This window comes from Gopherus evgoodei, chromosome 1 (assembly GCF_007399415.2).
Source record: "Gopherus evgoodei ecotype Sinaloan lineage chromosome 1, rGopEvg1_v1.p, whole genome shotgun sequence".
Lineage (NCBI taxonomy): Eukaryota > Metazoa > Chordata > Testudines > Testudinidae > Gopherus > Gopherus evgoodei.
The window spans coordinates 230,249,747-230,273,722 of NC_044322.1; the positions used below are offsets into that span (position 1 = coordinate 230,249,747).

Consider the following 23,976-nt stretch of genomic DNA (forward strand, 5'->3'; position numbering starts at 1 on the left):
CAAATTATGCTGCCCAATGTGACTACCCAGACCTGCATGACATCTACTAAGATCAGGGTGACTCAACACCAGCTTTCCCTCTCTTTCCCCCACAACAGTAATTCAAATCAAAGGATAACACTGGACATTAAATAATGATGTGATTCATTCTTAACAAGTATTTTCCCAAAAATAATATCAAAAGGCATATTTAATGTTCCCCTGTGGTATGCAAATTAGCACTTGCTTCCATTGGGAGGACACAGAATAAGCCACAGCGCCTCCCAAACACACGTGCTTGGTAGGGGGCTTTGGAGACATGGCCCTGAACCTCCAAAATCAGAGACAAACTTTAACAAAGAAAGAGGAACAGAAGGGTACCATTTACAACGAGGGTCTTCATACCTGCATTCATTCACAAATAGATAGACAAAGAAGCTTTTGATTGTACTTTTTATTATTGATTATCATGATTTATCACAGTTTTAAATGCTCTACTAAACAATAACAGAATACCATTTATTTATATATTTTGTATGTTTTCCACATTTTCAAATATTTTCATTTCAATTACAACACAGAATACAAAGTGTACAATGCTCACTTTATATTATTATTTTTTATTCCATCAGTATGTCTTCTCAATAGTGGCCAAAGCATGAAGGGGCATATGAATGTTTAGTGTATCTAGAAAGCAAATACCTACATGCATCCATGAAGTGGGTATTCACCCACGAAAGCAAATGCTCCAAAATGTCTCTTAGTCTATAAGGTGCCACAGGTCTCTTTGCTGCTTTTACAGATCCAGACTAACACGGCTACCCCTCTGATACCAAATACCTTTCGACATCAGCTACAGAAGTGCCATGTGAGCGCCTGTTCTCACTTTCAGAAGACACTGTAAATAAGAAGTGGGCAGCATTATCTTCTGTAAAGGTAAACAAACTTGTTTGTCTTAATGACTGGCTGAATAAAAAGTAGGACTGAGTGGACTTGTAAGCTCAAAAGTTTTACGTTGTTTTGTTTCTGAGTGAAGTTGTGTAACAAAAAAAAATCTACATTTGTAAATAGCACTATCACAATAAAGAGATTATTTTTTTTAGAGCACAAATATTTGAAATAAAAATAAGACTATAACGTGAGCACTGTGCACTTTGTAGTCTGTGTCCTAATTTAAATCAATATATTTAAAACTGTAGAAAAACATCCAAATTTTTTATAATATGTTTCAATAGTATTCTATTGTTGTGTAACAGTGAAAATAAAACTGTGCTTAATCATGATTAATTTTTTTTAAATTGAGTTAATTTGTTTTAAATTAATCACTTGAGTTAACTGCGCTTAATTGGGAGCGCTCAGCTTGAGGTTTCAAAAAGGCTTAATCTTGCAAATACCCAGCCTAGACAAGGCCTTCTAATGGCTGGTGATGGTGCTAGTGACCTCAGTCCAGTGAGAGGAACTGCCATGAACACATTATAGGGACCCAAACTAGAGAGGAGGAGCTGGAATCCCCCAGTTCATCACCAAGTGCTTTCATTCCTGACTCTATCTCAGAGTGAATTAATCTGCCGCTGCTCTCCGTACAACCACCCACACCCATGACCTGATTAAGGCAATCTGGGGCCCCACTTTGGCCCTTCCCCATCCCCTGGCTCTTACACTCTGGCCCCACTTAGAATAATACTGGAAGGAAGTCCTTTCCTCCACCCAGAGAGATAGTGACATGGAACCACTTTCTCACCAAAGAATGGCAGCAGACACACTTATACACCTGCAGTCCTTTCAGTAGCAGCACCCTAAAGGCTCAAACAGCAGAAAGCAAATAATCAGAACTCAAAATCCAATATTTTTACATAATCATGATTTTAAAGCTCATCTCATGATTTTTGGTCTGCCAGACTCATGATTTTGAAAATTTGGGGTTGGCAATACTGAGCTGGAGTAGCAGCAGGGGTCGTTTCTGACCCCACCTCACAAAAGACAGAACCGCATCACAGTTCCCAAAAATCCATCTCAGTGGCTGCTGGTGTGGAAGCACTTGGCCTGCTCCTCTTTCCTCCTGTCTCACACAGAGTCCTTAGCCCAGCTCATGTTGGCAATGCCTTGAGAGCGAAGAAATTCACATGCCATTGAGACAATTGAGGAATTTAACCCCTCACATACCTATTGTTTCAGGCAGTCTGCAGAGTATCATTACATCAGTTATACCAGGGTCATGTCTCCAAAACTGTCTTCAAAATCACAAATGCTAAAATCTTACTTTACAAAAAAACTGAAAGGTGAGATTCCAAGGACCTCTCTCCCCAGCTGTCTAGAGATTAAGACTAGTCCTATTCCTCCAGGTTGTTCCCTGTTGTATTTCCCCACCTTCTTATTTACTTTGCTCCTTCCTCCACAACCAAAAGCCTGAATTAAAACATCTCTAAGACTTGGATTAACCTCCCCTAAATCATAGATCACATCACATCCTTGTGCCCTTTCAAGTTGGAGACCATCTTAAAAAACACCATATACAGCACTAAAAAACCAAAACATCTGACAAAGTGAGTATTCACTCACAAAAGCTCATGCTCCAAAACATCTGGTAGTCTATAAGGTGCTACCGGACTCTTTGCTGCTTTTACAGATCCAGACTAACACAACTACTCCCTGATACTTAAAAAAAAAACAAAGACCCTCTCAGAACAACAACTCTTTTCTTTCAAACTAACCAAATACAGGCCTTCTATAACAGCAGAAAACCCTGTTAAACAAATACTAAAAGAGCTGTAGTAACACAAATTACACTGCCCTGTGTGACTGCCCAAACTTGGATGATATCTACTAAGTTCAGGGTGACTCGACTCCATCATTTTCTCTCTCTCTCTCTTTCTCCAACAGTAATTCAAACTGATAGATAACATTGGAAATTAAATAACAAAGTGATTCATTCTTAACAAGTATTTCCCCAAAATAATGTCAAAAGGCATATTTAATTGTCTCCTGTGGTATGCAAATTAGCTCTTGCTCCCATATGGGGACCTTGAATAAGACACAGATCCTCCCAAATGCAAGTGCTTGGTGGGGGGCCTTGGACACATAACCATGAACCTCCAAAATCAGAGACACACTTTACCCAAGTATGAGGAATGGAAGGGAATCATTTACAACTGAGGATTTTCATTCATGAATAGATAGACAAAGGAGCTTTTAACTAGACAAAAGATTTCAGGCCTGGCCTAGGCTGGTGATTCTCTGGATTGCAGCCACTGCTGTAGCTGTAGCAATGCAAATGCTAGTGTTAACAGGCACAGCTGCTATTTCAGCAGTTTTCAAACTTTGGGTCAAGATTCCAAAGTGGGTTGTGACCCCGTTTTAATGCGGTCACCGGGGCAGGCATTAGACTTGCTGGAGTATGGGGCCAAAGCCTGAGCCCCACTGCCGGGGGCCAAACCCCAAAGGCTGCAGCCCTGGGTGGCAGAGCTCAGGTTTTAGTTTCAGCCCTGGGCAGTGTGGCTGAACCACATGGGCTTTGGCTTTGGCTCTGCCCGGGGTGGCGGGGCTCAGGCTTTGGCTTTGGTCCCCTACCCAGGGCAGCAGGACTCAGGCTTTGGTCCTCCTCCCTGAGGTCATGTAGTAATTTTTGTTATCAGAAGGGGTTGGCAATGCAATGAAGTTTGAAAACCACTGTACTATTTGCACCTCAAGGTTTTTAAAAAATACATCAACTCCCCCATTGCAAATAGTGTCTTTTCCTGTCTCGGCTCCACTGAAGGCTGAGAACCAATGGCGGCAACTGAGCAAATCCACAATGTTAGAGATTTAACGTACTCCTCCCCAAACCCAGACTTGGCCAGATAAAGGCAATCCTGGGCCCTGTAGTGGTCCAGCCCCATTCCTCTGGTTGTACTCACACAAAGAATAGAACTGGAAGGAAACCATTCCCCTTTTCCCCACCAGAAAGGCAGCAATGCCATGTGGCAAATTTCTGTGCCAACGAGTGGCAACAGACCCACCCCACCCCACCTCACTCTTCCAGGAGCAGCAGGAATGGTTGCAGGAGTCCTCTCTCAGCACGGCCTGCTCCAGCTTTTTTGCTGCCCCAAGCGGCGAAAAAAGGGAAAAAAAAGAAAAACTTGATTGAGCTGCACCCGAAGTGCCACTGATGAGGGAGACAGGGGGTGAAGGACCTGCCGCTGGATTGCCGCAGAAAACTGAAGCAGACCGATTGAGCTGACACCAAACTGCTGCCACCGTCGACCCGGACATGCTGCCCCAACAACAGACAGTTTGCCACCCCTTTCTATTCGCCGCCCCAGGCGCCTGCTTCCTTCGCTGGTGCCTGGAGCCAGCCCCGTCTCTCAGACCCCATCCTGCAGAGAGACAGGAGCAGGATCCCAGGGAGCCACAAATCCATCCCAGTGGCCGCCTGTGCGGAAGGACTTACCCTGCTCTGCTCTTCTCCAGGTGGGCTGGTGTTGGCAGGGGGCAAAGAAATTCACACACCATTGAGACAACTGAGGAAATTCACCCCTCACAGAGCTATTGTTCAAAGCAGTCTGCATCAGTTACACCAGGGTCACATTTTCAAGGGTTTCTTTAGATCCGTGAGCTCTAGAAACTTTCTTTTAAAAGAAAAGAAAAAAAGTGAGATAGCAATGGCCTTTCTGGCCACATACAGCCCACCTGCCACAATGAATTAATTAACTCCTTACAAGTCAAAACTCAGCATTATTTGGGTGTCTCCAGACATCTCTTCAGAGGCTGATGCTGCCTCTACTTCTTTGGCTTTTGCGCTAGCACAGACCTTACATTGTACTTTTCTTCCTAACTCTTCCACCTCGCTCCCCACCAAACAACAATCACAAAGACCTTAGAGATAAAACTCCTAGGCTTTAGTCAGATTCAAGTTTGGTAACCAAGCAACAGCAAATCACTGAGCAGATTACATTCCTTTCATAATTCACAAATACAAATTAAACCAAACATCTAAATAGCAGGAACAGAAAAATCAACAATAACATTTTTCAAACCAGCCAAATGAAGATATCTGACACGAGTCCCTAGCCCAATCCTGACAGAAAAAGCCTTTAAAAATCATTAAAAGACCTCTAACTACACCAGGGGTTCTCAAACAGGGGGTCAGGACCACTCAGGGGATCATGAGGTTATTACATGGGGGGTCATGAGCTGTCAGCCTCCACTCCCAAACCCCACTTTGCCTCCAGCATTTATAATAGTGTTAAATATATAAAAAAGTGTTTTTAATTTATAAGGGGGAAAGCACTCAGAGGCTTTCCATGTGAAAGGCATCACCAATACAAAAGTCTGAGAGCCACTGAACTATACAAACTATGCTTCCCAGAGTAACTGTACCAAAAATAGAAGATATATGCTAATATCAAGGAGACTTTCTTTCGCTCTTACAAACAGTATTTTTAACCCTAGAGATAACAGTAGAGATACCATAGCAATGACCAGATGTATACTTAACAAGACTTTCCTCAGATATAATGACAGACATGCATCCTTATGATCCTATTTGATATGCAAATTAGCACCTGCTCCCATTGGAGGACACGGAATAAGCCCTGCCCCCATTATGCAAATCAGCTTGGTGGCAGCCATGGAGAATAATCAGAATCAGAGACAAGTTTTCCCAAACTATATGGGATGGAAGAGGGTTGTGTATGGCTGGGATTTTCAAACTTGCCATCATCTTCAGGAAGAAAAAAAAGGAGAGAAGGCAAAGAAGGTGGGGCAGGACTTGTTTCTTCTCCAGACTCTCAGAAACCAGAGGAAGGGACAGTATTTCAGGGAAGAGGGGCAGTGACCAGGTTAAGGTTAGATGAAAGACTGCTTGTGTTTATTTTGAACTTTATGTTATTAAAACCAGACCCCAGGAAGAGCTGCTATTGAGGAACCAAGAGGGGAAGCTGAGGTAGGCCACTGCAGAGCCACGCATGGCCACTTATATAAATCAGCCCACGTGGTATCCATCATCCCATGCATTCTACCCTGAGCTCCCCAAATCCTGTTTGTGATACTACTTGTGGTGGGGGCACCCGTTTACCAGGTTGTCTCTAATTCCCACCATATTTGCCATAGGGGAGACCCCTTCTCCAGCCTTTGGGAGGCAGAAATTCCCCCAGTAATGATTACATCAGGCAGATTGACTCTAGCCCTCTTGCCAGCTATCTAGTGTGTAGGGAACATGTTCACACAACCATTAAAGGGGCCACCACTGGTAAATTGCTTCAAAAGAGACCCATGGGAGCCTAAAGTAACAAACCCCAGACACCCAACCAGCAGGAAAGCTCTAACTCAACTGATAAACTCTCCAACCTGCCTCTCCAGCCTGTGACCCAAATTAATGGTCTCTCCTCCCCTTTGTGTGGGTGACTGATACCTGCCTGCTGTGGGATCGTGTACCTAGGCGTCCTGGTCTTATTGGTCACCAAGTCTCTATCCTTGTAGCCCATGTGCGGGGCAGGGTTTCTCCTCTCAAGGGACAAACTTGTCAGCTTGAAAGACTGGAGTGAATATGCTGCAACTGCTCTCAGATCCAGGCCTAAGACCCCTTCTCTGAAGTCACCTAGTGTTTGTCTACCAGCTAATTCTATGGATATGTCTATACTGCCATTGGAGATTTGATTGCAGCAATGTAGGCATACCTCCACAAGCTTTAATTTAGTTAGCACAGGTGAAAATAGCAGTGAAGATGCAGCGGCGTGGGCTTCAGCACATGCTGTCCATGCTTGCCTGGTCCCCCGAGTATGTATGCTCATTGCTAGCCTGATGCAAGGGTTTTGGAGGGGAGAAGTGGAATAAGACTCAGATAAACCACCTGGTGCTATCATAGCATTCCCAGTCTCGTTGTGTTGTCTAAGGAAGGAAAAACCTCTGAAGAATACGAAAGGGCTTCATCTCAGGCTTCTGAATAGTCCTAGTGCTCGGAGCATCAGGACTGATCCTTTTCTTATGATTCTTTAACCAAGAAATAGAGGCAGAAAATTTTCCCTGCTTTGCAGCCTCATTATTATGTATATTACAGTAGCAGTAGAGGCTTCAATTTTAAAAAAGTAGAGACACAAAGGCTTATGTCTGGGTCTCCTAGAATCTGTCTCTAGCTTTTTGAAACAGTACAATTAACTGGGGATTTGATGAAGAGCTCTTATATGGAAGTTTCTCCCCTTAACTCTGTCAGTCTCTGGTTAAGACTAAGGTGCTGATGTTAGGAAAGTAGAGTCTAGTAATCACAGACTATCAAGGTTAGAAGGGACCTCAGGAGGTCATTTAGTCCAACCCACTGCTCAAAGCAGGGCCAATCCCCAGACAGATTTTTACCTCAGGTTCCTAAATGGCCCCCTCAAGGATTGAACTCACACACCTGGGTTTAATAAGCCAATGTTCAAACCCTTGAGCTATCCCTCCCCATCCAAGTGGCCTTGTCTTCTTACAATTGTGAAGGGGGGAAAAGACCGCATGTATGGCCTTCAAACTGTATATCTTACTCTTCTTCCAAAATTAATAGTCTGACTCCTTTTCATATCTACTTGTGAGACCTTACCTTCCAATCACCATTCTGATGCATCTTATCAGTCCTGCTGTCCTTCTTCGTTACATTTCTGTTGCTGCTCTCTTTTTGCTGATGAAGAATTCAAACTCACTGCATGAGGTGAGGATATATTGTCAATTTTAATAGAGGCATGAAGAGGAATTCTATGCCTGCAGGACGTCTCCAATAATGGAACTTTTCATTGTCCCCAAGAGATCTCGGAGAAATTTGCCATTCACCCAGAGAACAACTCTTTTTCCTTGGGATTCCTTAAGAAGATGCTCCAGAGCACTTTTTAAACATGACATCTGAAATCAGATCCTAATACCAAGGACTAAGCAACACAGAATATTGAAGAAAGAGTTCTTATTGCATCGGAGTAGACATTGCAAACTTAACACTGCAAACTAAAGTGTTATGAAAAATACCAAACTATTGGATGTAGGATTTGGGCATCTGTGACGTTCCCCTCTGGTGTTATCCAGACCGGTGATCTGCTAGGTCACTCCAATCCTTGACTCTGGGAGCCAGCCTTACCCTGCTCTGCTGTTAGAACCCACACTCCTGCGCTGTTCATGCACAGCCTCCAGCCTGTAAGCTGCTCCTTGGATTGTGCAACTGAATGACACTAGCCAATATTTCTAGTCCCAGACACAAATCTAGGAACCTCCTTCTTGCAGTGTCCAGCTATGCCCACTGGATGCTGCAAGTTTATATGAGTTCATCAATTTAACAAAGAAATTGATATGTACCAGGCTTATTAGGCCAAGGAGAGTATCTGACACACTTCAAACCAAACACACTGCTTCAGGTAGAATAAACAAACAGATTTATTAACCATAAAGATAATTAAAGCATAGCAAGTCAGATTTGGTCAAATGAAATAAAAGCAAAATGCATTCTAAGCTGATCTTAACGCTTTCAGTGTCCTTACAAATTTAGATGCTTCTCACCACAGGCTGGCTGGTTGCTCTTCAGCCAGGTTCTCCCCTTTGGTCATTGCTTCAGTTGCTTAGTGCGATGTCTGTAGATGGAGATGGAGGTGGAAGAGAGAGAGAGAGAGAGAGCAAGTGAAATGGCTCTCCCTTTTATCATGTCCTTTCTTCCTTCTTGGCTTTGCCTCTCCCACCCCCTCTGCCCTTCAGAGTCAGGTGAGCATTACCTCATCGCAGTTCCAAACTGCCCGAAGGAAGGAGGGTGACTCCCTGGAGAGTCTAACAGATTCTTGTGTTTGTCTACCAGGCCAGCCCCTAGGTTGCCTAGGCCAGCACCTTTTGTTCCTGTAAGGCTGGGCTGGGTTTGTCCCATACCTGTCCTGATGAGGTGTGAACTGTCTCTCTGTTCTTGGAGAGTTTTTGCATGGCTTTCCTTAAGGCATGAGGATACATTTTCAGCCTCATAACTATATACATGAAATTATAACCTATAACATAACTATAATATTACTGTAACAATTATTATAACATCACTATAATAACCATGCTCAGTGCATCATGAGCCTTCCGAAGACACCCAACATGACACACTTTGCATTGGATACCACACAATCATTTTATAAAGATGAACACGGAGGTGTAGGGTGTTCCCCTGAGGTACAGAGCATCACAGCATGTAATGGCAATCAAAAGCCTAGGAGGGAGTACAGTCAGGATATATGGACACCTTCAAGGCTGTAATCACAGGAATAAAGTCGTTTAAAATAGTCTCCTCCTTTTAATTCACTATGTTCCACTCCCCTGCTACCCAAGATGATTATCAACACAGCACCCAGCTATTTTCCCTTCTAAACAAACACCATACTTGTAGAGATATGTTTGTAGAATATTATACTTTATAGATGCTTCCTCATAATGGACAGTATTATGGACATAGGAATTTGGAGATATGTTCTGGAGGCAGTGGGGGTGGGGATAGCTGTGTGAAAAAGTTCACCACAATAGTTGTCTAGTTCATTTTATTAAAGTTTTATTTCTCTCTCATTCACTGGTTTGCTATTTAATGAACTTCAAGATCATGTCAGAAGTACTGAATGAGAAGGAAACTGCAGTCATTCTGAAGTTAGCTCCTGTGTTTGCAACTGAAAGCAGAGACAAAGGGAGAAACCAGAGAACACTTTGGAGACAGAGCTGCAAGTCTATGTAGATTTGATTGTAAAGTCAATTCCCACAGCTAACAGGAAACTGCAGCAAATCAGAGAGGAAATGGAGCAAAATGAATCATTGGGAATCCTTAAAGAAGTAATAATTAAAGTGTAGCCTGAAGAAATATGCAGGTGCTGTCCAAGTATAAAAGAGTATTGGAACTGCACACATGAGCTTACTGTGATAGATGGGGTGATTTTCAAGGACAGTAAGGTTGCAGTTACAATGAGCCTCCATAAAGAAATGCTACAGAAGATCCACAAGGGTCATTTAGGATTTGATAAGTGCAAACAACAAGCATAAGAGGTGCTGTACAGGCCACGGATCAATTATAACATTACTCATGTGGTCAGAAACTGCTTTTCATGTTGAAATACAAGCCATGCCAACAGGCAGAGCCACTGAGACCTCATCCAGTTCCACAAAGGATTTATGAGGAGGTAGGCACGGATTTATTTACCTGGCAACCAAAGGATTATTTAAGAGTTACAGATTATTATTTTCTGCATCCAGACGTTGGCACACTGCACAATACTAGGTCAGTGATAGCTAGCATGAAGGGAATCTTCTCCAAGCATGGAATTCCAGATGAAGTCTTTAGCGATAATGGACTGCAACTTTCCAGGGCAGATTTTAGGCAATTTGCCATAGATTGGGATATTCATCACAAAACATCAAATCCAAATTATCCCCAATCACATGGATTTGTGGAAAGATTTATACAGACAGTAAAGAACCTTATGAAAAAGACTTTTGACAATGGGGATAATTTGTATAAAGGATTACTGGTTTACCAAAGTACACCCCTGGAGAATGGCTTTCCTCCGGCTCTGATGTTAATGGGAAGAAGGATCAGGTACAATTTACCAGTTACTGAGAATTTACTGAAATCTCATAACAATGAAACCATACAGAAGATGAAAGAAAATCAGAAGTGGAAGCAGAAATATTATTTTAATGAAAGGGTCCATGATCTCCCATCTCTTAACCCAGGTAATGGAGAGTGTCCAAGGAATCACACCTCTAATACTTGAGACCAAAGTGGTACCATTAAAGAACAGCTGCATCCAAGGTCTTATGTAGACCAGACAGACTAGGGGGACACATTTCGACATAATCAAAGGGATCTACGAGTAATCCCAGGCCTGGTCTACACTACGACTTTAGGTCGAATTTATCAGTGTTACCTCAATTTAACCATGGATCCATCCACAGGATGAAGACCTTTTTTTTTTACTTAAAGGGCTCTTTAAATCAATTTCTTTACTCCACCTCCGATGAGGGGAGTATTGCTGAAATCAGCCTTGCCAGGTTGAATTTGGGGTAGGTGGATGCAATTCGACGGTATTGGCCTCTGGGAGCTATCCCACAGTGGTCCATTGTGACTGCTCTGGGCAGTGCTCTCAACTCAGATGCACTGGCCAGGTAGACAGGAAAGGGCCCCGCGAACTTTTGAATTTCATCTCCTGTTTGGCCAGCATGGCAAGTTGATCAGCACAGGTGACCATGCAGAGCTCATGCAGAGCTCGTCAGCATGATGTGCACATTGCTGGGGCACATTGCCCGACCCGTACTTTGTGAGAAGTCTATGACCATGTCTATGTCCTTATCATTCTCGTCACGGTGCTGCCGTTGCCTCCTCGCCTGGTTTTGTGTGAAAGCAATTGTCGTTGCTCTGATGGAAGGAGGGACGACTGACTACATGGCTTACAGGAAATTAATATCAACAAAAGGGGTGGCTTTGCATCAAGGAGAAACACAAACTGTCACCCAGAATGGCCCCCTCAAGGATTGAACTCAAAACCCTGGGTTTAGCAGGCCGTTGATTTCACCAAACAAATCGGGTCAATTTCTTGTTTTGATCCACTCCCTCTATCTTTTATATCTTAGACTGGAAGCAGATGGTGCAGTACGAGTGCTAGCCATCATCATCTCCTGGGTACTCGGCAGAAGATGCTGCATTACGATTGCTAGCTATCATCATCTCCTGGCTGCTTGCCAGAAGACAGTGCAGTACGAGTGCTAGCCATCGTCACCTCCTGGGTGTTCGGCAGAAGATGGGAATGACCTGGCTGAGTCACTCCCATGACTGCCCAGGCGCCCTTGACCGACCTTACCAAGGTCGGCTAAAAGAGCACCCAGGAGTACAATGACGATGGCTACCAATTGTAATGCACCATCTGCAGCCAAAGGGCAATGAGCTGCTGCTGTGTAGCAATGCAGTCCCACGTCTGCCAGCACCCAGGAGATGTATGGTTGCCTGCTGTTGCTTTCACGGAGGGAGGGAGAGAGAGGCCTGACGACGTGTACCCAGAACCACCTGCAACACTGTTTTTGTCCAATCATGCATTGGGATCTCAACTCAGAATTCCAATGGGCAGCGGAGACTGTGGGAACTGTGGGATAGCTACCCACAGCGCAAAACTCCGGAAGTCGACGCTAGCCTCTGTACTGTGGATACAGTCTGCCGACTTAATGCACTTAGAGCATTTTGTGTGGGGACATGCACAATCAACTGTATGAAAACGATTTCTAAAAAAACGACTTCTATAAATTCAACCTAATTTTATAGTGTAGACATACAGGAAGTTCCAACACATAGACAGTAGATGTGGACTTTGGCATTTCCCATCTAACTGATCCTTTATCATCAATGCACAAAGGAGAAACTGCCAACGAACAAGAGAACAACTCAGACTGTAATGAAAGGTTGATACTGAGAAGACCAGAATGGGAAATTAAACATCCTGAAAGACCATAGAAACTTGCTAATCTGCCTGGGGAATGGGTATTTGAAGTGAGTGGTAAAGACTCAATCAAGAGTGATATGCTGGTAACCTCTCCTTACTAGGTAGGTGACACATTAGGTTTATGGAAATGTACTACATAGGTTGAAAATTTAATGCATGTGTTATTAGATAGCTGTTAGCTATATATAGATATGAGTTAATTTGTTTCTCTTTAAGAGGGAAGATATAGAGATATATTTGTAGAAGATGATAATTTAGAGATGCTCCCTTATAAGGGACAGTATTATGAACATAGGAATTTGGAGATGTGTCCTGGATGCAGGGGGTTGGATACACTGCATGGCTGTGTGCAGTTCACCACATTAGCTCTCCAGTTTGTTTTATTAAAATTGTATTCCTTTCTTATTCACTGGTTTGTTATTTAATGAACCCCAAGATTGTTACAACCCCAATGATCCCTAAATATTTGATCCCCCAGGATCTCCTTCTGACTCTACATACCCATTCCCTGATCTCTACAATGACTGCTCCTTTCAGCGCACTGTGCTTAGCATCCAGCTCCCTCACCTTCTGTTTATACCTCCCATCCGTTTCTCATCAATTCCAGGTGTTCCATTCTCACAACACACACTCCTCCTGGGGAAGGATTTTGCCAACAAAACAATCTCCAAAGAATCAATCACCTTAGCACATGCTCCCTCTCCTAATCACTGCCACCCCACTTTCCTCACATGATGTAGTTTTTAATCTGTTTATTTTTGGCAGTGCCACACATTGCCCATGTGCCCCCATAAAGTGCAGCTATCATTGATTTCTGTCCCATCTCTCATGCATTATTAATATATCTTCCACAGGAATCAGTGGGCACACTCAGTCTGGCATAGAGTTTCACTCCCCCGTGGGTTTCCTGGTGCCGAGTGAGCGATGAAGCTTTTCCCACACTGAGCACATGTATAGGGTTTCTCTCTTGTATGGATTCACTGATGTCGAGTAAGATCTGAGTTCTGACTAAAACTCTTCTCACAGTCAGAACACCTATATGGCCTCTCTCCCATTTGCAATCTCTGATGTTTAATAAGGTCTGCACACATGTTCAGTGTCTCTGTCTTGTGTATTCTCAGGGGAGAATTCTCCTCCTTATTTTCACTGAAGAAGATCTCATCATCTGCTGAAATAAAAATATATATGATTTCTTTGGGGGAAAACAATTTCAATCCCCAGAACTAAGAATGGCAAAGGATTTATCCCAAATCTAAAAACTATTTATGAGACTGATAATCAGGAACCATATCTTTCAAGAAAGGATGGGGCCAATTCTGAAGCAGAGTAATAAAGCCCTAGGCCTGGTCTACACTGGGGGTGGGGGAGGATCGATTTAAGTTATGCAACTTCAGCTACGTGAATAACATAACTGAAGTCAACGTACTTAGATCTACTTACCGTGGTGTCTTCACTGCAATAAGTCGATGGCTGATGCTCTCCGATCAACTCCGTTTGCGCCTCTCGCCCTGGTGGAGTATCATAATTGACAGGAGAGCACTTGGCAGTAGATTTATCATGTCTAGACTAGACATGATAAATTAACTCCTGCTGGATCGATCGCTGCCCATCAATCCAGCAGGTAAGATAGACAAGCCTTAAGGCTCATATCCTTAATGGTATTTAGATGCCTGACACCCATTGGACTAAAGGACTAAGCACAGGGCTAGCATCCAGGAATGCCTAAATCCTAGTCGTAACTCTGACACCAATTCACTAAATGAATGCCCTTTGCACATGTGAAACACTATAATGGTCACCAAATATTATTACTGTATTAACTGATGGCTGTCTTGGAATTCCAGCATTATACTTTACTCATGGATAGTTTCTCAACTGGTTCAACAATTTACTTTTCACCTGTCTGGGTAGCTTTCAGAACCTCTCTTTTTTTGGTGGCCTGGAGATCTGGGACGCATGCCTCTTCCCCTCATTCCATCTGGGAATCACATCAGGTTTGGGAACCAGAAATCCTATTCACGAGACAGAAAACATGTCATGATGTGTTAAATATTTGGGCAGAATTTATTAAGCAATTGAAAACAATCATTCACCCAGTGGGCACCGCATTTCAAGAAAGATGTGGAGAAATTGGAGAGGGTCCAGAGAAGAGCAACAAGAATGATCAAAGGTCTTGAGAACATGACCTATGAAGGAAGGGTTTGTTTAGTTTGGAAAAGAGAAGACTGAGAGGGGACATGATAGCAGTTTTCAGGTATCTAAAAGAGTGTCATCAGGAGGAGGGAGAAAACTTGTTCATCTTAGCCTCCAATGATAGAACAAGAAGCAATGGGCTTAAACTGCAGCAAGGGAGATTTAGGTTGGACATTAGGAAAAAGTTCCTAACTGTCAGGGTAGTTAAACACTGGAATAGATTGCCTAGGGAAGTTGTGGAATCTCCATCTCTGGAGATATTTAAGAGTAGGTTAGATAAATGTCTATTAGGGATGGTCTAGACAGTATTTGGTCCTGCCATGAGGGCAGGGGACTGGACTCGATGACCTCTCGAGGTCCCTTCCAGTTCTAGAGTCTATGAGTCTATGAGATCACAGTCTCAAATGTCTCCCACATGACATCCCTGTAGAGTTTGCTCTGCTTTTCATCCAAACGTGCCCACTCTTCCAGAGTAAACTACACTGCCACTTCCTCGAATGTCATCTGTATCTGAAACAGGAAGCGTTCCCTACTCAGCTGACAGCCCTAATGGTCAGTCACTAGCTGGGTAGCAGAGGATAGAGCAGCAGCATTAGGGAGCATGAAAAGCATCCTGAGTGTAAGAGGCAGGATACATGAGGAAGGCATATAACTGCACAGGGTCCCCCTGAAACTTTGTGGGTTTGTTTTATGCAGTGAAGAAGAGTGAGAAGCAGCAAAGAAAAGAGGAGAGAGAGAGAGTCAGGGAGGTTTGTGGGCTTGTTTTGCTTACAGAAGAGGGAAGAAGGAAAAAATTGGAAAAAGGGAGATAATTAAATTGTAAAGTGGCATAAATTAAATTCCTCCAATGTTAAGTATGCTTTAAATGTCAAGTGGATGGTAAGAAGAATGTCCCCTTTGTCAACCCAGACCCTCAGGAGTCACCATTTTCTGGTGTTGGATGAGTTGTGATTTCTGACTGAAGCTTTTCCCACACTTAGTGCATTTGTAGGGTTTCTCCTCCATGTGGATCCTCTGGTGATGAATAAGGTCTGAGCTCCAGGAGAAGTTTTTCTTCCATTCAGGGCACTTATAGGCTCTCTGTCCTGTGTGGATCCTCTGATGTTTAATAAGTATTAACCTGCAGCTAAAACTCTTCCAACACTCAGTACAGGCATAGAGTTTCTCGCCAGTATGGATTCTCTGATGTACAATCAGATCTGAGTTCTGACTAAAGCTCTTCCCTCATTCAGCACATTTATGCTGTTTATTCCCCGTATGGATTCTCTCCTGCTGAATGAGTGTTGAACTCTGACTGAAGCTTTTCCCATGTACTAAACATCTGAAGGGTTTCTCTCCGGTGTGGATTCTCTGATGCCGTGCAAGTGTTGAGTGTTTATTGAAGCTTTTCCCACATTCGGTGCATGTGTAGGGCCTTTCTCTCCTGTGGATTTTCTGGTGACGAATGAGTGTGGAGCTCAGAGTGAAGCCTTTTCTGCATTCCAGACTTTTACAGGGTTTCTCTCCCATGTGGATTCCCTGGTGCTGACTAAGTTTGGAGTTCTGAAGGAAGCTTTTCCCACACTCAGTACATTTATAAGGTTTTTCTCCCATGTGGAGTTTCTGGTGTGTAATAAGATTTGATCTCAGACAGAAGCTTTTCCCACATCCTATACATGTATTCAGACTCTCTCCCTGGGCAATGATGCTCTTGTGTCCCCACAAACCTCTTTCATGGTGAACTGATTTATCCTGGTTCTTCCCTACAGAATTTCCCTCTTTCCTTTCCAACCTGCCCTGCCTCTCAGAGATTTTTCCACACTCAGGATTCCGGGCAATATCCCCTGCTGGTCTCCCAGCTAATGTCCAGTGTGGTTCTGTCTTTTCAGGATCTTCCTGCTGAGGAGTGGCCTCTTCAGTGATGTTCCTATCATCTGCTAGAATAAAAATAAATTAAATTATCATTATTTATAAGACTGAAAACCAAGATTTCAATCTTCTGCATTCCTTCCACACAGGGGATCACAAGATCCCTTCCGAGCACTCAGATAAAAGATGGATAAAGGGACCACTGATAGATGACAGCGCTTTACAATACTGGTTAACTTGAGATGAGACAGACTAAAGAGACCATTGGGGATTTGTTGGAACTCCATGCATCAATGTCATTTAAGTCTATGATAGCTACTGTGCTAGTGTGATGCAAGACTGCATTTTTAAGGCTCTTTGACTGGACTTTTTGGCTAGCTGTCACTGTTGGAATTCCCCTCAGCAATCAGTCTCCTGGCTAGTGTCCTCTGGTTCTAATTCATATTGTTCTGACCACCATGTGGGACCACTGAGTGTATGCACGTGTTTCTCAAGGAAACATATCCTTTTGATCTAATTTATAGTAAGGGAGACCATATACAGTTCTACAATGAATGGGGGAGACCTTAGAGATAAATAATGAATGTAAAATAAACTCTCACCTGTGCAGTTGCCTCTAAAGATCTCTCTTTTCTTGGAGACTTGGAGAGTCAGGCCACCTGACTTTTCTCCTTGTTCCACCTGGGAGATCACATCAGGCTTGGAAATCATAAATCCTTCTCATGAGGAAACAAAACAAGTGATAGCAAACATTATTAAATACTTGTTGAGTACTCACTATGAGCAATTACCTGTTATTTTAAAACTATCTCCTTTATGTGCTGGAGTGCCTGTTAGCTGAACAGATGGGGGATGTTTACAGAGCTCTTGTGGGAAAGCAAAACTTTTATAGTGGGAGATTCAGAGATAAGCACACATATGGGGACTTGATGACTCAGCACAAATATTAAGCTACTTGATCATTTCTGTACTTGCAGATAAGTCAGAGACCCTTCTGAGAATGAAGCAAGAGCCAAGAAAGGAGAATAAATTATTTTGTATTAGTACAAGCATGTACATGTAAATGCAAGCATTCTCCTTTCATAGAATGCTCTTAGCCTGGTAGGATTAGCACCGCCACTGTGTTTCTGAATTTAGTATTTCATTGAAAGGACACAATCTCTATCACACAGGATCTGGGAAGGATATAAATTATTTTCCCGGAAACATAAGGAACCCAGGAAAGAACCCTGAGCAGAAGCCAGACTAGGCACTAAACAGACACAAAAGGTGCTATTACCTAGCAAGAGCTTAGTGTCACAATCCTCCTGCATGATATCTCTCCAGACACTTCTCTTTTCTTCATCACAAAGAGTTCCCTCATCTTTGATGTAGAATGTCTCTGCTACCTGAAAGTACAACCATTCCCCGGTCACTGCCTACAGCTCCAGCAATAATTCCACCTCTGAACAGAGAGGGAAGGAGCTGGCAGTGTCAGGGCAGCATGAATAGCTTTCAGCAGCACAGGCAGGCTCTAGGGATAAGGGCGGAGCTGGTGCAACATACCTGCACAAGGTCTGTATGCTTATGCAGGTTGATGTGGGCTGAGGTGTGGAAGCCCGGGGCAGCTAACAGGAGACAGAGAGGGACAAAATGTCTTTTGTGATAAACAAATCAATTTTAAACTAAAAGAAGAATTTTAGATATAAAGTGTTCCCGCTCTCCCCTTCCCCTCCTGCACAAACACACACACGTCCCCCTCAGCCAAGGCAGCTGGAGCTCTGTGGAACAAAACATTTAGAAATATAATAATCATGAAAAAGTCAAACTGAAGCAATTGAGAAATCCAAGAGAAAAAAAGGAGGAAAATGACAGCAAAAAATAATAAATATGGGGCCAACAACGCACAGTCTGAAAAACAGTTCCAGAGTAAAAGTAGCTACCTTTAAATGTATGGTGCAATGGATTTCCTGGGGGGGGAAATGTCTCTATACTGTCAGGAAAAGTGTGATCGCCTGCCAACTGAAGATGCCACAGCAGGATCCCTGTAAGCCATATTGTGTGGAACATGGATAACCAGCAGGATGATGCTCAAGGATGAGGTCACAAATATAGCTAGGACCTACCATTAAAAGCTTATAGTCAATTCACCATCTTAGACACAGCAAGTGTAAAGAACACAAAGCAGCCCTGGTTGCTCAAAGCAGTGAGCACAGATGCTGCTGTGGTTCGAACAAGCTGCAAATGACATGAAAGCCCTGCTAAGAGAGAAGCACAATAACTGAGCCTTGTGGTCATGAGGCAAGAAGCTACTGCTGCAATGGTCATCACAGGACAAATAGAGGTGTACCTTCACAATTAGTGTAACTCCAATGAACTGTCACGTTACGTCCAACTGGGAGTTTTCTGTGGAAAGGGCATGCTCAAAAGCAACAAAATGATTCTTAACCTGACTCACTACTTCTGAACAAATCCCTTCAGCAAGTGGGGACAGGAAGGAAAAGTAAGGCATCATGTAGAAAAGATCCTCTATCCAGAATTGAGACTTCTGCTCTCCCAGAAATGAGGATGAGGTAGCTCTGATTCACCCAACTAGTGACAGAATCCAAGAAGTCCTCCAGAAGAGAGACCAAACCTGCAGGATCCACAGGACATTGTATATCATATAATAATTTGAGATAGACTTATCTCATAGAACTAGAAGGGACCCTGAAAGGTCATTGAGTCCAACCCCCTGCCTTTGCTAGCAGGACCAAGTACTGATTTTGCCCCAGATCCCTAAATAGCCTACTTGAAGATTGAACTCACAACCCTGGGTTTAGCAGGCCAATAGTCAAACCACTGAGCTATCACTGCCTCCCACTCAATAGTGATACTCTTCCACATGGATATAATTTTGGTACATTTTTAAAATATATAGCAGCAGAGAAGACTGGATTGCTCAAAGAAGGAAACCACATTACAAATCTTTCCATGAAGATGTAATTTTCCATCCCCAGTAACTGACTACTAATATTTAGGTATGACTAGATCCTCTGGAGGGCAACTCTCGTATGGCTTGATCCAGAGCCCACTGAAGTCAAAGGAAAGCCCCCTACTGATTTCAGAAGGCACTGGATCAGACCTTTAGTCAGCAAAGCAACTACCCATGGTTAGTCATATAAAAAGATACCAGAAAGTGCAGCATGACCAAATTGGGCCAAATGATCCTGTCCTATAATTAACAGCATGATCCTGATCAGCATGGCCTCAGAACTGAAGGAAGCCCAGCCCCTGGACTAGAGGCTGCTATAAAGTTGGATAAATAGCTTCCAGCTTCTCCATCTATCTCCTTCCCAAAAGATGGGAGGATAGAGACTGGACAATATTTGGTGTTAAGCACTTCAACATCAAGCAATGTTTTTTTAAGGAAGAGTTGACCCTCTGCAGACTTACAGCTATTCCACACCCTCCCTTTATGAAGTCTGGAGTTGATGATGCTGGTGAATAAACGTGGGGGTGGCATGGAGCAGATTTTGGTGATACGTGCTGTTTGGAAGAGGGTAGCTGTGGTCTGAGATGTGTTGAGGAGATATGGGTGGGTGTGGTAGGAGGTGTGATAGGTTGAATCACAGAAACCCCCTTGGAACTGCCAACCGATGTGCCAAGACTACTTCTGTCCATGCTTTCCCTGCCAGCCTGGGACCCCAGCACCCTGTCTTGCTCCGCCAGACATGCCCATCTGCTCCAACACAGACCCAGGGTATGAATTACTTGCCCCTAAACAGCTGCAGGCTTGACTGAAAGCAGAAGTGTTCTTGTCTCTAATACGCTGATGCCCAACTCCCAACGGGGTCTAAACCCAAATAAATCCATTTTACCATGTATAAAGCTTATACAGGATAAACTCATAAATTGTTCACCATCTATAACACTGATAGAGAGATATGCACAGTTGTTTTCTCCCCTAGGTATTAATACATACTCTGAGTTGATTAATAAATAAAGTGATTTTATTAAATACAGAAAGTAGGATTTAAGTGGTTCCAAGTAGTAACAGACAGAACAAAGTGAATTACCAAGCAAAATAAAATAAAACAGGCAAGTCTATGTCTAATCAAACTGAATACAGACAAAATCCTCACCCTTAGAGATGCTTCACTAAGTTTCTTCACAGACTGGACACCTTCTTAGCCTGGGCACAATCCTTTCCTCTGGTACAGCCCTTGTTCCAGCTCAAGTGGTAGCTAGGGGATTCCTCATGATGGCTGTCTCTTTTCTCTGTTCCACTCATTTATATATCTTTTGCATAAGGCGGCAATCCTTTGTCCTTCTGGGTTCCCGCTCTCCCCCCACTTCCCAATGGAAAAGCACCAGGTTAAAGATGGATTCCAGTTCCGGTGACATGATCAGGTCACTGTAAGACTTCATTACCCACTTGCCAGCACACAGGTATACAGGAAGACTTACAGGAAAAACACAGCCATCTGCAATCAATTATCTTGGTTAATGGGAGTCATCAAGATTCCAAACCACCATTAATGGCCCACACTTTGCATAATTACAATAGGCTCTCAGAGTTATGTTTCATATTTCTAGTTGCAGATACAAGAGTGATACATTTATACAAATAGGATGATCAGACTCAGTAGATTATAAGCTTTGTAATGATACCTTACAAGAGACCTTTTGCATGAAGCATATACCAGTTACATTATATTCACTCATTAGCATATTTTTGTAAACTCATATAGAGTGCAACATCACAGGAGGCAATGTTTGTGAATGGTGTTTGGGGTAGAGTGCATGACAAAGGGTGCTGTGGAGGAAATGTGGTAGACAAAGAAGAGCCTTGGGCAGGGTGTTTCCACTACTGGTTCTACCATCGCTGCCGAGGAAATAGCACCTTCCTGGCATTTTCAAAACTTCCATTTGGTAGGACTAGCTAGTTCTTGGGGAATGTTTGGGCTTGGTCTACAAGTACACATTTTATTGGTATAACTATGTCAGTCAGGGTTTGTAAGTTTTTACCAATATAGTGATACTGATGCAAGCTCTAGGATGGACAGTTATACCAGTATAATTGTGCCTTATACTGGTATAGTTATTCCCCTTCCCAAACAGGAATAAACAATACCATATAAACACTTTTATATCAATACAAGTGCATCCACACTAGGGGAGTTGTACTGCTTTAGCCACAACCCTATAGTCAGAGCTGTACAACTTACTCCTATAGTCAAGGTCTTACTCACCAACCCCCTTCCTGAAATCCTGGCAGAGAGGGTGTCATAACATATTTCCCAGATTTGGACCTTAGTATCCAAAATATGGGTGTTAGCATGAAAACCTCCAAGCTTAGTTACCAGCTTGGACCTGGTAAAGCTGCCACCACCCAAAAAATTAGAGTGTTTTGGGGCACTCTGGTCCTCCCAAAAACCTTCCCTGGGGACCCCAAGACCCAAATTCCTTGAGTCTCACAACAAAGGGGAATAAACCATTTCCCTTACCCCTCCTCCTTCCCAGGTGTTCCCTCCCTGGGTTCCTGGAGAGATACACAGAAGCAAGCTCCGTGAATCTAAACAGAGGGATTCCACCCTCCCTATTTCCAGTCCTGGAAATACAAGTACCGAGAGAGAGAGCCAAGCTCGCCCCCCACCCCCCTCCTTCACCCAGAGGGAATGCAAAGTCAGGCTAGTAAATCTAACACACACAGATTTCCCCCTGACTTCTTCCTCCCACCAATTCCCTGGTGAGCTACAGACTCAATTCCCTGGAGTTCCCCACTAAAGAAAAACTCCAACAGGTCTTAAAAAGAAAGCTTTATGTAAAAAGAAAGAAAAATACATAAAAATGGTCTCTCTGTATTAAGGTGACAAATACAGGGTCAATTGCTTAAAAGAAATATGAATAAACAGCCTTATTCAAAAAGAATACAATTCAAACACTCCAGCAACTATACACATGTAAATACAAAAGAAAAAAAACAATAACCCCTATTGTTTTATGATCTTTGTACTCACAACTTGGAAACAGAAGATTAGAAAGCAGGAGACAGAAGAATCCTTCCCATAGCCAAGAGGGACAGACACAAGACAAAGGACAAAGAACTCACACCCAAACTTCCCTCCACCCAGATTTGAAAAAATCTTGTTTCCTGATTGGTCCTCTGGTCAGGTGTTTCAGGTTACTCCTTTCCAGGTGAAAGAGACAGTAACCCTTAGCTATCTGTTTATGACAGAGGGTCAGCTGTCACTATCTGTGCTGAAGATGCACACACCATGTGCTGTGCCTGAACTAGCTGGATTGTTTCTTATTTCCATCCCGGTGCAGCTCAGACTCCAGTCTCCTTCCTGCCCTTACCAGGTCCTGCTACTAGCAATTCCAGACCTGTCTGCTGTTCTCTGTCCCATGCCCCTCCCCTGCTGCAGCCTGTGGCTTTCTTCGCTCTCCCTTTATCCCAGACCCCCTGACTCACGGCTCAGCTGACAGCAGGGATGGGGTTGCTAATTTGATCCATGGTGCGTGCCCGGACACGGAGAGCGGGGCCTGAGATGGGGATTCATTCATTCAGGGTCCAGGTGCTGTGAGCGATCTCAGTGCAGAGGGACACACCAGGTTTCCAAGGGATGGCTAGCACAAGATGTTCCATGTGCATTTCGCTTCCCCTCACATTACTTCCTGGTCCTCTCTGGGAAAAGGAGGCAGCAGTTGCTCTCTGGTTTTAATCCTTAACTCCCCAGATTCAGGGAAATAAGTAACTTTTTCCTAAAACCCTCTCACTTCTCTCCATCACCTTAGCTTGCTCAGAAACAGCAATTCCCTCTCAGGCCAGGTCAGATCAGGTCATCTAGCCCAGCAACCCAGTCCTGATAGTAAAGAGAAAGTGCAAAAAACCTCTGTAATGGACAGATAAGGAATAACCTGCCCCTGTGCTATATTACTAACCCCCAAAGTTACAAAATTGAGTTAGGTTGCCAAAAATCATGAGATTATTACAAAATATAATTAAAAAATGTATTATGGTGGTTTTTTTTAATTTGCCTCTGGGTTTTGAGGCTTTGGGGAACAGTCAGCTCACCTTTTCAAGCTGTTCTGGACAACCACAGTGGGTAGAAACTTTTTTTTTTCCAGTGAAAGCTGAGATTCTCATACAGTCAGACAACTCCAGCAGCTGGGCCCCTGAAACTAACACTAATTATTTACAAGACTTCCAATAAAATTGTGACATGTGTCACCACTGCATGGGGGAAGTTTCTTCCTAGCCCCTAGCATTAATGGGTTGGTCTATACCCTCTAGCATCAGAGATTATCCTTCTCACTCATATTTATTCTATCTAATGTAATTGTGGATGTTCTCTTTGTGACTGTCCATATAAATGTCTCATCCTTTTAAAAATCTTGCTGAAGTCTTGGCCTCAATAATATCTTGTGGCAGTGAGTCTTGTTGTCAAATGCTACCGGTGTGGTGCTTTGCTCTGTTCAATGTTGATATCAATCAGCTGCGTGTGTGTGTTCCCTTTGTGTGCTGTTGCAGCTCTGCGCAGATAGCTGACCCAGCAGACCCCGA

The 23,976-nt window shown here is 43.3% G+C and overlaps 1 protein-coding gene across 1 annotated transcript; it reads right to left on the reverse strand.

Annotated features, from left to right (window-relative positions):
- Positions 1-12,807: 12,807 nt before the first annotated feature.
- Positions 12,808-22,908, reverse strand: LOC115637538 (zinc finger protein 570-like). The gene is made up of 7 exons (XM_030538870.1): positions 22,885-22,908; positions 17,994-18,055; positions 17,728-17,836; positions 17,051-17,164; positions 15,525-16,516; positions 14,307-14,419; positions 12,808-13,575 (listed from the first exon to the last, which is right to left on the reverse strand). Exons 3-5 carry the CDS (start codon positions 17,759-17,761, stop codon positions 15,825-15,827), a joined length of 840 nt encoding a protein of 279 aa, XP_030394730.1. The 5' UTR covers positions 17,762-17,836; positions 17,994-18,055; positions 22,885-22,908; the 3' UTR covers positions 12,808-13,575; positions 14,307-14,419; positions 15,525-15,824.
- Between the last annotated feature and the right edge of the window lie 1,068 nt (positions 22,909-23,976).